The 13,725-nt window shown below is 56.9% G+C and overlaps 1 protein-coding gene across 8 annotated transcripts in view; it reads left to right on the top strand.

Moving 5' to 3' along the window:
* The first annotated feature begins 1,857 nt into the window (after positions 1 to 1,857).
* EVI5L (ecotropic viral integration site 5 like) overlaps positions 1,858 to 13,725 on the top strand; it is a 29,769-nt gene continuing 17,901 nt past the window's right edge. For 6 of the 8 annotated variants that reach the window (XM_042928251.1, XM_042928246.1, XM_042928250.1 and 3 more), the window contains exons 1-2: positions 1,865 to 1,931; positions 6,104 to 6,177. In XM_042928251.1, the coding sequence (XP_042784185.1) occupies positions 6,168 to 6,177 (10 nt within the window). In that variant the 5' untranslated portion in view covers positions 1,865 to 1,931; positions 6,104 to 6,167. Of the gene's footprint in view, positions 1,932 to 6,103; positions 6,178 to 6,210; positions 6,266 to 13,725 lie in introns of all 8 variants that reach the window. The other 2 variants (XM_042928247.1, XM_042928248.1) reach the window with 2 other exon arrangements.

Raw genomic sequence — 13,725 nt, 5'->3', positions numbered from 1 at the left:
GAAATCAGGGGACAATGTCGATGAGATTCATTTCAGCTTCGTACTCTGCAAGTCCAAAGTCACCTTATAACTTTGTCAAGACTATGAAATGCCCAGCACATAAGCTGACTTTAAACGAAGGGAGGTAAAGATCTGTTCTTTAAAAAAAAAAAAAAAAATTGGGAAAGGGGATATGGGCATGTGGGGAGAAGGAATGCATTATATTTATTTTTACCACCAGAGTTTTTAGAAATATGTTTTGGGGCTTTTCTTACAATTCCAGAATTTTAATAGATGTAATGTAGATAGTAAGGGAGAGAGAGAGAGACAAAGACAGTGTGGACAGAATCAGAGTGTTAGGCAGGGGCAGAGAGAATACACAGTGGCAGGGAGAATGCAGGCAGAAGCAAAATGTAGGTAGAACAGAGCGTAGACAGAGGCAAGGAGAGATGACCAGGGGCATGGAGCGAACAGATGTCAGTCATTGCTCCCAAAACCAGATAGAAGCCCCTGGTATTTAGAAGGTTGAAACCTCAGATCTTAGAAAGTCCTGATAACGGCCCACTCTCCATCCCAAGCCCCCCCATACCCATTTCTGTCTCCCCATTTTCAGCCCCCATTCGGAACCTACAATGTCACCCTCTCTTCGGTGACAGGGTCTTTCCCTGCCCCACCCCCTCCAGGGTCCATCCCTTGGGGTGGGAACGTGTCCTTTTTGCTAAGTCTTGCCTGCCATCAGTGACTGTCCCTACATGCTCCTCTTCAGCCTGAGTGACACTCCCCCACCGTTTTTCTTCCTTGTTGAGAGTCTGGGGGCTACCATTCATTCATCCCTTCATTCATCAAGCATTTATACTTAGTTTCCAGGAGCCAGGCCCCTTGCCTACGCCCTGCATCATCCACTCACGCCCACACCCCACGTGGGGCGTGGGAGGGCCGTATAAGCAGTGGTAACAGCCTGATCAGAGTTTTGATGGGTGAACATAAAGCACTGTGAGCCCCAGAGAAGATACTTAACCCGGCCTAGACCAGGTTCGGGAACCGGCTTGAGCCTTGGATGTGACCCCACCCCCAACAGTCCCGCCCCCCAGCATAAAGCCGGTCTCAAAGGTGCGGTCCCATCACCGCCCCCTCAGCCTGCCAACGCCCCTTCTCGGCCCCGCCCCATTGTTGGTCCAGGTCACGCCCCTCTCAGCCCCTCCCCTATTTCATTCAATCCAGGCCTCAAGCCCAACAGCCCGGGAGACCAACCTCAAACCAACCTCACGATCCCATTGGCCAGAGAATGTTAGTGCACCGCCTTCCATCGGTGTTATTGGGTCCCGAGGCGTCAATCTTCTTTATAGAGTCCCAACAGTTGCCATGGCCGAGATTTGAGGGGCAGATAATAATGGACGTCTCAAGACAAGACGTCTCGTTATTGGGCAGAAAGCCCGGCTCTGGGCGGGGCTTAGAGCCAAACGCTTGGCTGCCTCTGTCTGGGGTTCTTCAAGGCTGCAGCCTTTCCTCGGAGACACACCCCTCCCTCCTTGTTATTGGTGCCGCCAGGTGTTGCTCAACAGGATTCCACATGTCGATAGGAAAAACTGCCCGTCCTTCACAGCTTTCCTAATTTCAATTTGCTTCTCTCCTTAGAGGCGGCAACCTTCTGGCCGTAGCCAGGGCCCTCCTCACGGAATGGCCACGGATTGGCCCGGCGTCCCGTCACTCCTGGACCGTGGGCGGAGCCAGAGTGCCTGGGGGCGGCGAATTGGCTGACGGGGCCTCGGGGGCGGGGCAGCCGCTCCTGTCAGCGGGTGAAATGGCAGCGGCAGAACCGGCGGCGGCCGCGGTCCCGGGGGGCGGCTGAGGGGGCCGGGCCGGGGCTGCGGGGCGAGCGGCGCGGCGGGGATCCAGCGGCGCGGCCCGGGACGGTGAGGCTCGGCACGGCGATGGCGGCGCGCTCGGCGCAGGTAGGCAGGCGGCGCGGGCCGGGCCTCCCGGGCGCCTTCTCAGGCCGCCGGCTCCGCGCTGCGGCCCGCGGGGGGCCCGGCAAGACCGGGGCTCGGGCCGTCTCGCCGCGGAACCCGCGCCGGGGGCCCTCGGCACTCCCGGCACGGACCCCGGCCGTCGGCCTTGGGCCCCGGCCCCCGCCCACCCTCGTTCCCGGTGCCTCCGGACCCCTCGGGGCCCCTCCCCGGGCCCTTCCGGGCGCCCCCTCCCCCATCCCGCCCCCTCCCCAAGAGCCTGCCCCCCTCGGCCGCGAGCTCCCGCCCACCCCTTCCACAGACGCGCAGGACTCCTCCCGGACCCTTCGGGGCTTCCCCAGCCCCCACCCCGCAGACCCGCCCCCCACAGGCGCCCCCCCCCCCTTCCCTGCAGGCCCAGGACCCCCGCCCTCCCTCTGTCCGGATCCCTCAGGACCCCTCCCATCTGCAGACCCCTTGCCACCCCTCCCTCCCCTCACTTGGCATCCTATCTCAGGGCCCAGGCCTGCCCCCAGCCCCAAGGGTGTTAGCCTCAGAGCCCTACCCCTCCCTTCCGACCCCACAGGACCCCTCCCCTAGCCTCTGTGAATCAGGATTCGTACCCACAGGCCTGACCTCGGCCTGCTGGCCCATCTCCCACCCCCAGCAACCCCATGCCCAAGGGCACCCGGAAAAATCACTCCTCGGGCTCCTCCCAGCGCGTTCCAGCAGCTGCACACACACCCCTGAGCCTGCTTCCTGAGCATCCACCCTCCCCTCATGCTCAGGACCTCCCAACAGATAGATATTCTGAACCCTCCTCCCCTCCCAGAGACACATCTTTCTGAGAGCCCCACACGCGCCCGTGCGCGTGCACACACGCACATCTGGGAGCCAACAGTTCTCTCGCGCAGAGAGATGACCACGAACCCTCCACAACGCGTCGGGACAGACATCCTGCCCCCCAACACACAGGCATCCAGGAGCCCCCTGGTACGCGGGCGTGCGCGCTCTCGCACACACACACATGCGCACACACACACACACACACACACACACACAGAGCTAGACACTCGGATCCCCTACGCACACGGAAAAACTTAGGACCTCCAACACAGACGCAGACAATTGGTACCTCCCCCCACACACTCGCACACGCAGGACTCCTTAGCACTTTCACACGCCTCCGTAGATGCCACCTGCCCGGGTCCTCCCGTAGTGCCCGGAGCTCCCAGCGCAGGCAGACTTGGAGACAGGAGCTGTTTGCCCTGCCCCAGGCGGCCAGCCTGCCCGGCGTCCCCGTTGGGGCCCTGAAGGGTGGCAGGGTGACCCAGAATCTCCCAGCACCCCTGTGGACACCTGCCCCGGGCCTCTCTCCCCGTACCCGTCTCTCCCTGCTTTGCCCTTCTTCAGAGGGAAGGACACTCACTCTCCCTCCTACACTGAAGTCTCCCAAAGGGAAGCCCCCCCCTCCCCACTGCCTGCCCCCCTGATTTATGCCACCCCCCTGGTGGGGAGGGGGAGTTCAGGCTGCTCCTGAAGTCTGACCAGACCGGCAGGACCAGATTCCGGACCCCATCATGCACGCGCCAGGGGCAGCCCCTCATAGCCCGCGTGAGTTCCTTCACCCACCACCCGCGTGTCATGCCAAAATGAAACGGCTCCCTTCTCCCCTGGCATTTGGGACCCGGTGGGGCCGGGCTGGGGCCTGCCAGAAGCACACAGCTCTTTGTTAAGGAATATTTTCAGAAGGGAAGAATGTGCTGAAGAGGCTCGGGTGGAACACAAGTGAGTAGTCAGCTTGGTTTGTCCCCGGGCCGGGCTTTGGTCAAGCTAGAGGCCCCAGCATCCACGGGTCTTCCCGGGTCGTGTTGGTTCCCTCCGCCCGTCCTGCCACCCTACAGCTGTCACCCTCAGGTCCAACCTGTGGGCGCCCCTGGGCTTTTGTGGTCACCCCTGTGGGCGGTTTGGAAGGAGCTGCAGGTGGCTTGGCCCTGGCACAGAGATGAGGAAAGGAGATCACAGAGCGGGCACGATGGTGTGGCCAGGACTGCGGGGGTGAGGAGGAGTCTGGGTCCCGCCCGCGCCGAATCCAGATCAGTCCAGCCCCCGCACTGCCTGTCTGGGCTCCTTTGACCGACATTAGCCTGGAAAGCCCCAGAGAAACAAGCCCAGGCTTCTTTGTGGATATTCACCAGTGGACTCTGGACGGCCCTGAGAAGGAGCCCATATTGGCTCGGGGCGTCAACTTCTCCATCTGGAAAATGGGGGGGAAGATCCTTAGATCCTCGCTTTGTACTGCAGGGGAGCCAATGAGGTTAGGATGTAGTCCTGAATGTCCCCCTGGGCGCCATGTGGAAGGGGCCGGTGGGGTCCAGCAGGGCAGTCATCCATCCATGGGCGCTGGCAGGATCACTGGCCACCCTCGTCCCCTGGTTGTAATTCGTTGGCACCTCTCTGGATGATGGCCATCTCTCTGTGGCCCAGCTGCATCTCAGGAAGCCGGCTCAGGTGGGGGTTGAGAGATGGTCTGTTGTGGGATTTGTGGCCACACAGAAGCCTCCCGTGGGGACGGAGGGTAGGATGGGGACTGCTTGCTGGCAATGCCTCTGGCCCGCGTGCACCTCTGATGCATAGACCTGGGTAGGGAGAGGTTTGCTCTGCCCACTTGCTGAAGGGAGAGGTGGTGAAGACTCCTGAAGGTCACGAGGTACACAGGAAACAGTCTCCACCTCCCCAGGGTGGGACCTTGTGCAGATCCAGTGGGGTCAGAAGGCTCCTCAGAAGAGGCTGGGTACGAACTCCTTGGGAAAACACGAGAAAGCTGCTTGTGAACAGCATCGGTGCACTCTTACCCTCGCTTGGGATACAGGCCTGTGTCTTTGTGTCTATGTGCTTTGGCAGGTGCAGGGGGGCAAGGAGGAACGTGATCTCAATTTCCTCTTGCAAAATAGAGGCGCTGATTGTTCTAGGTGAAGCCCTACCAAGTATTAGGCACCGAGTCAGCTGCTGGGGTATGAAAGAATGTCACATGTGGTCCCTGCCCCGCAGCTAAAGACCCTCCTGGCATCGGGAGGCAAGAGCTGAAACCAGCGGTGTGCCCTGCGATCAGGCCCGTGCCACATGCTAGGCCCTGTGCCAAGCTCCATTTACATATTATCTCATTTAATCTTCCGAACAACCTGGAGGAACCTAGATTCCAGTGTGTGCCCTTCCCACCACGTCCTGCTGCTTGCCCTGTGGAAGCATGAGATGGAATTATGCACACCGTGCGGCGGGAGCACAGAAAGGGTCCAACGCATCCCTGGGGCGTCAGGGAGGGTGGAGCAAGGATGACGTAGAGGCCCAGAGAAGAGCTCACCGGGCAGGCATGGCAGGGAAGGGCGTGCCAGGCAGGCAGAGTGCTTGGACAGAGGCCCACCAAGCAGGAGCCAGCGTGGTGCATTCAGGAAATCGTGCCTTGTTTGGTGGGCCTCATCCTGCAGGCCCTGTGTCCCAGATGCTATCCATGGGGCGTACCCTGTGTGCTGCTCCCTGGGAAAAGGGACCCGTAGCTGGAAGAACTTGGACAGGCAGCAAGCCCCACCTTGCCCAGGGGAGTCTGTAGCACATGGGCTCCGGTAGCCAAACAGGGGCAGTGAAAGGAGTGAGCACGAACTCACCAGACCCAGGGAAGCGATGTATCCCTTCCAGGGAGATTTCGAAGGCCCCATCCGCACAGCACAGCTCGCCTGCACTTTTCCTGCATGGCTCAGCGTGCTGTGATGTGTGGTGAGATGGTTTCATTGAGGTCTGCCTCCCACAGGAGACCACTAGTCCCACGAGGGCAGGGTGCCTCTCTGTTCATGGCTGAGTCTCAGGCGACTGGATGCTCGGTAAATACTTGCATCGTTTCAGGATCTGACAGTCTTCCCTACTCAACCCACTTACGAAAGAGCACCTAAATCTCTTCCCCAGAAAGAAGTCGACCCGTTGGCCTTGGAGAGCCCCCAAAGGCAGGGAGCACCCACCTCGCCCCTGCCCCCTGGCCCAGAGAGCCTGTGCAGCTGACACGGGCACCAGAAAAGCTATCATCTTGGCTTTGAAGAGCCAAGTGCCTTGCAAGATGCCACTTGTCTTATTCATGGGTCCCTGGAAGGCTCATAAGGGCTTTAAATGTTCCCCTTTGTCATTCTCAGGGACCTAGAGGAACGAGGGGTTTGCAGGAATGAAGCTGTTTCGGTGGCAGTAGGAAAGTTGGAGATGATACAGGGTAGTAAACATTTTATTTTATTTTTTTTTTTAGGTCAGAAGGGATTCCACAGGTCATACTGGTCCACCTCTCAGATTTTAATCTGAAGGTATTTGCTGCTGCTATTATTACCAATAATGATAATGATAGTTTTACTGCGTTTAACTTTTAAAGAGGGCCACCACACTGGGGGTGGGCCTGCTGAGGAGGGGAGGTTTGTTTATTCATCCCACAAATATTGGATGCCTGATGCTGTGATGGAACTCTGGGGATCCAGGGGTGGGCTAGACAGCCCCGGCCCTCATGGAACTTTCCATCCCACAGGGAACAAATACTATGGGCCGGCTCCTGTCCTAAGCACTTGACAGGTTTAGCTCAGGTATTCCTCCCAACAAAACCTGGGAGGCAGGTACTGTTTAACAGTTAACCCTGTTTTCAGATGACAAGACTGAGGCAAAGTGTATCTCAAAGATAGAAAGGGATGTAGGAGGGATTTGAACGCAGGCTACTGGCTCTGAAGTTCTCCCAGGAGGCCAAGAGATCTGGGAACAGTTATACACACACCCACAGAGCCATGGAAGAAGAGACACGGATATGGAAACATCTAGAGCAGCATGGAGTTGCAGCGAGAACTGGGGGAAAGAGGAGGATAGACAGTAAGCCCTGAATTCCAACTGCTGTTCTTGTTATCCAAGGTTACAGATCGGTTGCCCGCCCCTCGCCAAGGGAAAGGGCCCAGACACCAGGCCATTTCCCCAGGAGCTGGAGCCAGCCAGGACCATGCGGTCTGCGGGCCCACAGTGACCGTCCTGGCAGGCTGGGCATCTAGGGTCACATGGCATCTCCTGAGGCATCAGATTCAGAAATTTTTCTGTGTCCCCCATAACCATTCCAAGAAGAGGATCACAAGCCGGCGGGGGGAGGGGAAGTGGGGAGCCAAACTGGAAGGAAACTTGGGGTCTTTATTCTTGCCTCTGAAAATGCCAGGCTCTGAGAGAGGGCACATACACACTCACCCCCTCTCCCCATTGAAAGCCAACGACTGCACTTTCCTCAGTGCCCAGTAAATTGGGCATTCGAGTTTTATGTGTATTATTCCTAAAGTGAAAGGAAGCAGGAAGAAGGCAGAGGTTCTGGAGTCAGAAATCCAAGCACAAGTCCTGCCTCCCCCGCGGCCTCGTCGGGGGCCCTGGCACCTGTCCTACTTGCTACGGCACCTGGCACGTGTTACAACTGTGCTTTACTTTTCTGTCCACGCTGATATGGCATCTTTTTCTCAAATTGTTTTTAAAATAGGGTTTATTTTTTCGAACAGTTTCAGAGTTACAGAAAAACTGAGGATAGTGGAGCATCTTGTCGGCTCAGTCAGAGCATGAAACTCTTGATCTCGGGGTCATGAGTTCAAGCCCCACATTGGGCATGGAGCCTACTTTATTATTATTTTTTTAATGTTTAATTATTTTTGAGAGAGAGAGAGAGAGAGAGCACACTCCAGCAGGGGAGGGGCAGGGAGAGAGGGGGACAGAGGATCCAAAGCGGGCTCTGCACTGACAGCGGGTGAGCCCCATGTGGGGCTCAAACTCACAAACCATAAGATCATGAGTCAGACCCTCAACTGACTGAACCACCCAGGCTCCCCAAAGCCTACTTTATTTATTTATTTAAAAAAATTTTTTTTAATGTTTATTTTTGAGAGAGAGAGACAGAGACAGAATGCGAGTGGGTTAGGGGTAGAGAGAGAGGGAGACACAGAATCCAAAGCAGGCTCCAGGCTCCGAGCTGTCAGCACAGAGCCCAACGCAGGGCTCAAACTCACGAGCTGCGAGATCATGACCTGAGCCAAACTGGGACGCTCAACCGACTGAGCCACCCAGGCGCCCCTCCCCAAAGCCTACTTTAAAAAAAAAAAATTGAGACGATTGTACAGAGAGTTCCTGTAGACCCCACACCCAGTTTCCCCTATTAGTCCCGTCTTCAGTTAGTCTGGCACATTTGTTATGATTAACAGACTGATGTTGATACATTAACTACAGTCCACGCTTTATTCAGGTTCCCTAATTTCCTTGTCCTCTTCCAGGATCCCATCCTGGATCCCACGTGACATTTTGTTGTCAAATCTCCTTAGGTTCCTCATGGCTGGGACAGTTTCTTAGGCTTATCCCTACTGCTGATGACCTTGACAGTTTTGAGGACTGGTCAGGAATTTTCTAAAATGTCCCCTCGTCTGGCTTTGTCACATGTTTTTCTCATAGTTAAACTGGGGTGATGTGTTCTGGGAGGAAAGACACAGAGGTGACCATGCCCTTGTCATCTCATCACGGGCCCAAGCTCTCACTATGACTTATCACTGTCCGTGTTGACCTTGATCACTTGGCTGAACAGCACAGAGATTTTTGTCTTCATTTGGCAAATGTTTACCGAGCACCTGCTAAATTCCAGATGTGTTAGGATCTTGGAGTAGAAAATTAAAGAAGTTAGGCCCAGGGCTCCTGGGTGACTCAGTCAGTTGGGCGTCCATCTTCGGCTCAGGTCATGATCTCACGGTACGTGAGCCCGAGCCCCATGTCGGGCTCTGTGCTGACATCTCAGAGCCTGGAGCCTGCTTCAGATTCTGTCTCCCTCTCTGGCCCTCCCCTGTTCATGCTCTGTCTCTCTCTGTCTCAAAAATAAAAACAAACATTAAAAAAAATAATAAAAAAAAAAAAAGAAGTTAGGCCCTAGCCCTCAGCACGTTCATGACCCAGTAGGGCAGGCTGGCACGTATAGAAGTAATTGCCATAGAATGTGCCTTGGGCTGGGTTGTAGGAGATATTTGCAGAGAGGAGAGAAGTGAGCCAGCGTGCTGGAGGTGGAGGTTGACAGGAACAATTTCACAGGAAAAAAAATATTCAAAATGTTGGAGAATGCCTTTCCAGCAAGAGGGAACAGCATGTGCAAAGACACAGGCAGAAAGAAGCAGGTGGTCACGGAGGGCTGAGCCTGGTGGGGCTTGGATAACGGAGAAAGGGAGGCCGGCAGGGCTGTGAGCACCAGGCAAAAACATTTGGTCTCCATCTCCAAGTAGGGAGTGGCTGAAGGGTCTGGGCAAGTGCAGAGGGCTAGCGCCAGGCTTGGCCTGAGCAGGTGGGTGGAGGGAAGCACCACGGACCCAGCGAGGCCCCTCTGCATCAGGAGGAGTGGCGGGCTTTAGGGAAGGTCTTCCTAAAATGCAAGGCCAGCCAGGCTCCTGCCTTGGTCCACAGGGCCCGGTGGGGGTCTGGCCTCTGCAGAACTCTCCAGTCTCCTCTACAGTAGCATGCCTCCCTCCTGCTTCTGCCCTGTGGTCCCTCTGCCATCCCATCCCACCCCATCCCATCCCTATCATCATTTTCTCTGAGCGATCATTCACATAACATAAAACTCACCCTTTCAAAGCAAATGGTTCAATGGGTTTCAGTATATTCACAACACTGTGCAACTGTCCTCACTGTCTAATTCCAGAACAGTTCCTTGCTCCAAAAAGAAATCCCCCATTCCCCCGTTCACCCTAAGCCCTGGCCCCCAGCCACCACTATAGATATGCCTCCTCTGGACATTTCGTATAAATGGAACCATGTCACTTGTGGTCATTTGTGTCTGACTTCTTGTACTGAGCCTAATGTCTTCTGGGTCCGTCCACGTTGTAGCAGGTGTCAGAGCCTCCTTCCTTTTTTATGGCTGAGTAATATTCCATTGTATGGATGGACCACATTTTGTTTGTCTGTTCATCCATCAACGGACATTGGGTTGTTTCCACTTTTTGTCTGTTGCGAATAACACCGCTGTGAAGAGTCATGTGCAAGTTCGCGTGTGGCCGTGTGGTTTCCATTCTTTTGGGTAGATATCTAGGAGCGGAATTGCCGGGTCATAGGGTAACTCCGTGTTTAACTTTGGAGGGAACTGCCAGATTGTTTTCCGCGCTATCCGTTCTTCCAAGCGTGCCTCTCAATCTGTAATAGAAAGTTTGGATGGTCGTTTCTTAATCCCTATGCTCTGTACGCTCTGGGAGGGCCGCGACTGTATCGGTGTTTGCCCAGTATGGTGCCCAGCACCTCGCAGGCATTCAGCAAATATGGGTGGGTGGGCAGGTGGGTTCAATTTCTCAACTCCTATGTTGTAGGCTCAGTGCAGGGCACCACAGTGGCAGGGACCCAGACAGTGGCGATTTTTACCCTGGTGGGTAATATTCAGGAGCCAGTTGGCAATCTTGGCTGGTGCTCAGGAGAAAGGGAAAGATGGGGAAAGGAGAGTGTCCCAATTGGTGGCATTTATTTGATCATTTAAGCCTCGACAGTGAGACCACCAGGGGCATGAAGGGACAGGGGCCGAGGCAAGGCCCGTGGAGGAAGAGGTGCCGTGTAGGACACTGAGAAGCCCAGGAAGAGAAGTGGGAGAGAAGCCAGGAGCCTGATCTGTCTGAAGCTGGGTGGAAAAGGACTTCAAGAAGGAGGGCGCATGGCTGGCAGTGTCTAAACAGCCCGGAGAGGGGGAGGGAAGTAGAAAACGCCCAGCATCTGGGCCCTTCTGCCCCCGCGCCCCCTGCCCCCAGCACACTGGCAGTCTCTTCCCACCCCTCTAGGTTGGCTCAGCCATGGGCTCAGCCTCATAAGCCATGGGCCACCCTGTGGCCGTGTGGAGGGTGGGAGTGCCAGCAGGCAAAGGGGTAGGCCGCCCACTGCCTGCTCTGCAGGGTCCAGGACCCCATTCAAGTGGCTGAGGTGGAGTAGAGGCAAAGGGGCTTGAAGTGAAGGACGCTGAGAGGCTGGCACATCAGACCCACTGGACCCGCATGTGCATCTCAGGCCGGTGGCCCCTCAGCCCTCGAAGGGACTGCCCCATCTGTGGGTCTCTGTACCCATCAGGCAGGGGAGGCGGTGCCTCATCCGCCTATTTCCCCCCATTTCCCTGTGCCCAGAACAGTGCCTGGCCCTCAGACGGCCTTCAGTGAGCATCAGGGAAGGACAATGAGCCGGGAAGAGTTGGGCCTCTCTGGAGGGGAGGCAGGGCCACCCGCAGAGCTAGGAGGGTGGCGGGCCGGTGTCCGTCCCAACCTACTCAGTCCCAAGAGTGGCAAGATCTGGTCCGTGCAGGAAGTGCATGCATGTGTGTGTGTGTGTGCACACGTGAGAATGCGTGGGTGTGAGACGGACTGTAGACGCGTGTGAGTGGGCCGTGTGTCCGAGTGTGTATGCATGGGTGTGGGTGCAAGAACGTGTGTGTCGCCGTGAGTGCAGGGGGTGTGAGGTAGTGTGTGAGTGTATGTAAGTATGTGTGGGTGTGTGCGGGTCAATTGCATGAGTGTTTTAGTGTGTATGGTGTGTGTGTGTGTGTGTGTGTGTGTGTGTGTGTGTGCATCAGGAGGATGGCTTCCAGCGCCAGGCAGTGTTTAGAGAATCTGGCGACGAGTCAAGAGAAAGTTCCTGAGGGATCAGAAGGTTCTGCCTCTCGGACTGCAAATTTCAGCCGTGTGTATTGGATCAATTTTACTTCCTGTATGAAGTCCACATTAATATGTGATAAATATCTGGACAAGCCCTGCTAGTGGCTGGTTTTGTTTTGAAATCAGAAGGCCAGAGTTGAAGCAGTCCCTCGGGCCCTTTGGGGGTGGCATCGTGGACACCAGGGCACTCCAGGCCTCCTGAGATGGCGGGCCCGGACCACCACCCTGGCCACGTGTGGTCTCTTGCTCCAGGGCTCCCACTGCTCCCCCACCCCAGCGGTGCTTAGGAGGCTCCTGTGCTCGCCTCCCCCACCTCTCTCCCACCTCCCAAGCCTGCCTTCCCAGCTCCTCCCCTCCCAGAGAGATCCTTCCAGGTCAGGGCTTCCTGTGCACAGCCCGCCTCTGCCCTGGCTGGTCACAGACTCTGACTCGGTGGTAGGCCCGGAGCGGGCCCCACCTCTCTCCGGAGAGGTTAACTCCTGGCTAGACGGTGCAGAGTGGCCCGTTCTCTGGGGCAGTTGTCGCTGGCCAGCGAGGCCGTGGGAGGAAGAGATCTTCCAGTTCTGCTGGGGTTCGCCACCCAGAGTTTGTACCGCCCACCCAAGCCAGAGCCCTCGGCACCCAACAGAATCGGAGAGGCTTGGGGAGCCAGAGGCAGAACCAGTGGCCCCGAGGAGCCACAGAGACCTGGGAAGGGAGGGTTCTGGGCCCCCTACAAGGTGAAAAAAGAATGATGCCCCCTCGCTCCCACCCCGTGACAGGGCAGCACAGGGCAAGGAGGCTGGAATCAAGTGTATGGCCAGGGTCAAGCCCAGCCACCCAGTGGGCCCTCAGGTGTTGGTTGGGGTCTGAGTTTAGGCTGCAAGTAGGCGCCCAGTGACCTGATGGCAGGTGTGAAATGACCTACTCTTGTCCTGTCATTGTCCTTCTGCTGCCTAGGGGACCAGATGCCCCCTCTCCGGGGCCTGGCCAAGGGCCCCTCCGGGCGGAGCTGTCAGAGCCAGGTCACGTGGGGTCCAAGGGCAATAGTGGATTCCTGTCACAGACTATGCAGGAGAGTAGGGGGGTGTGAAGGAGCCGTCCAAAGCGACAGGGAGGGGAGGAGCACTTTCTTCCTGCCTCCATGGCCCTGGAGATCCCCATCCTCTCGGACCGTTGATGCTTGGGCTTACCAGAAACATGACTGAGTGGAAAGAACACCGCCCCCGGCCCCTGCCTTCGCTCCCCTAGCCACTCCCACCCCTAAAACCTCCCACCAGGGTGATGGCAGCTCCTGCCAGCAGTCCCCACACCAGGCATAGCAGAACCCTGGAGGCCAGCTAGATGTTGGCCCTGGCCCTGGAATGAATGATCAAGGCCGCCATCTAGAGAGCAGTCATTAAGTGTCAGGCGCCGTTCTCCCATGTTCCATGCAGTGGCACACTCAGGTTCACCGCCACCCTCTGGAGCAGGTCCTGTGTGATCCTCAGTCTTTGGAGACTCAGAGAGGCCAGGGGACTGGCCCAAGGCCACCCAGCTGGTTGAGGGGGAACCACGGTTCAGACACAGATTCGTCTGAGTCCAGAGCCCTCGCTTTCGGCACGGTGCTGAGCTGCCTCTCCTGAAGCCGGCAGAAAGCAAGAGGCTAGTGTTCTGGAAGCTGCAAGGAGGGCAGGGCCAGGTCCTCCCCAGGAAAAATCAGACAAATGGGCCTGGCACCCGCCCGGCCAAGATCGGGTACTGACGAGAGCCTGTGGCTCTCGCTCTGCATCCGCCGGGCCACACATTCCCAGCACTTTGATGCGTCCATCCCCGGCTTCCCAGCCCAAGGGGAGTCGACTCTTCTGGCCGTTGGCAACACCAGCCAATCAATGGTAGAGAATAATTGTTTCTGGCTGTGCCAGCCGCCCACTTTGGTTGATGAGACGGGGAAGGTCGGATGCTGAGGCAGGGCTCCCAGGACAGGATCTAGCCAGAGACAGGGACCATGGCCATCAGGAAGGGCCACTGGAGCAGGGGCTTCTGTGCCTCCAAGGCCTGAGTGACAGGGAGCCTTTGCCCCTGGTCCTGCTGAGGACTCAGGGATGTCAAGTTGAGACCTGGCCTTTATGCCCAGGGACAGCAGGGCAGCT

The sequence above is a fragment of the Panthera leo genome, chromosome A2 (assembly GCF_018350215.1).
Source record: "Panthera leo isolate Ple1 chromosome A2, P.leo_Ple1_pat1.1, whole genome shotgun sequence".
In the NCBI taxonomy this organism is placed as follows: domain Eukaryota; kingdom Metazoa; phylum Chordata; class Mammalia; order Carnivora; family Felidae; genus Panthera; species Panthera leo.
This window is presented reverse-complemented; position numbering and strand designations above follow the sequence as displayed.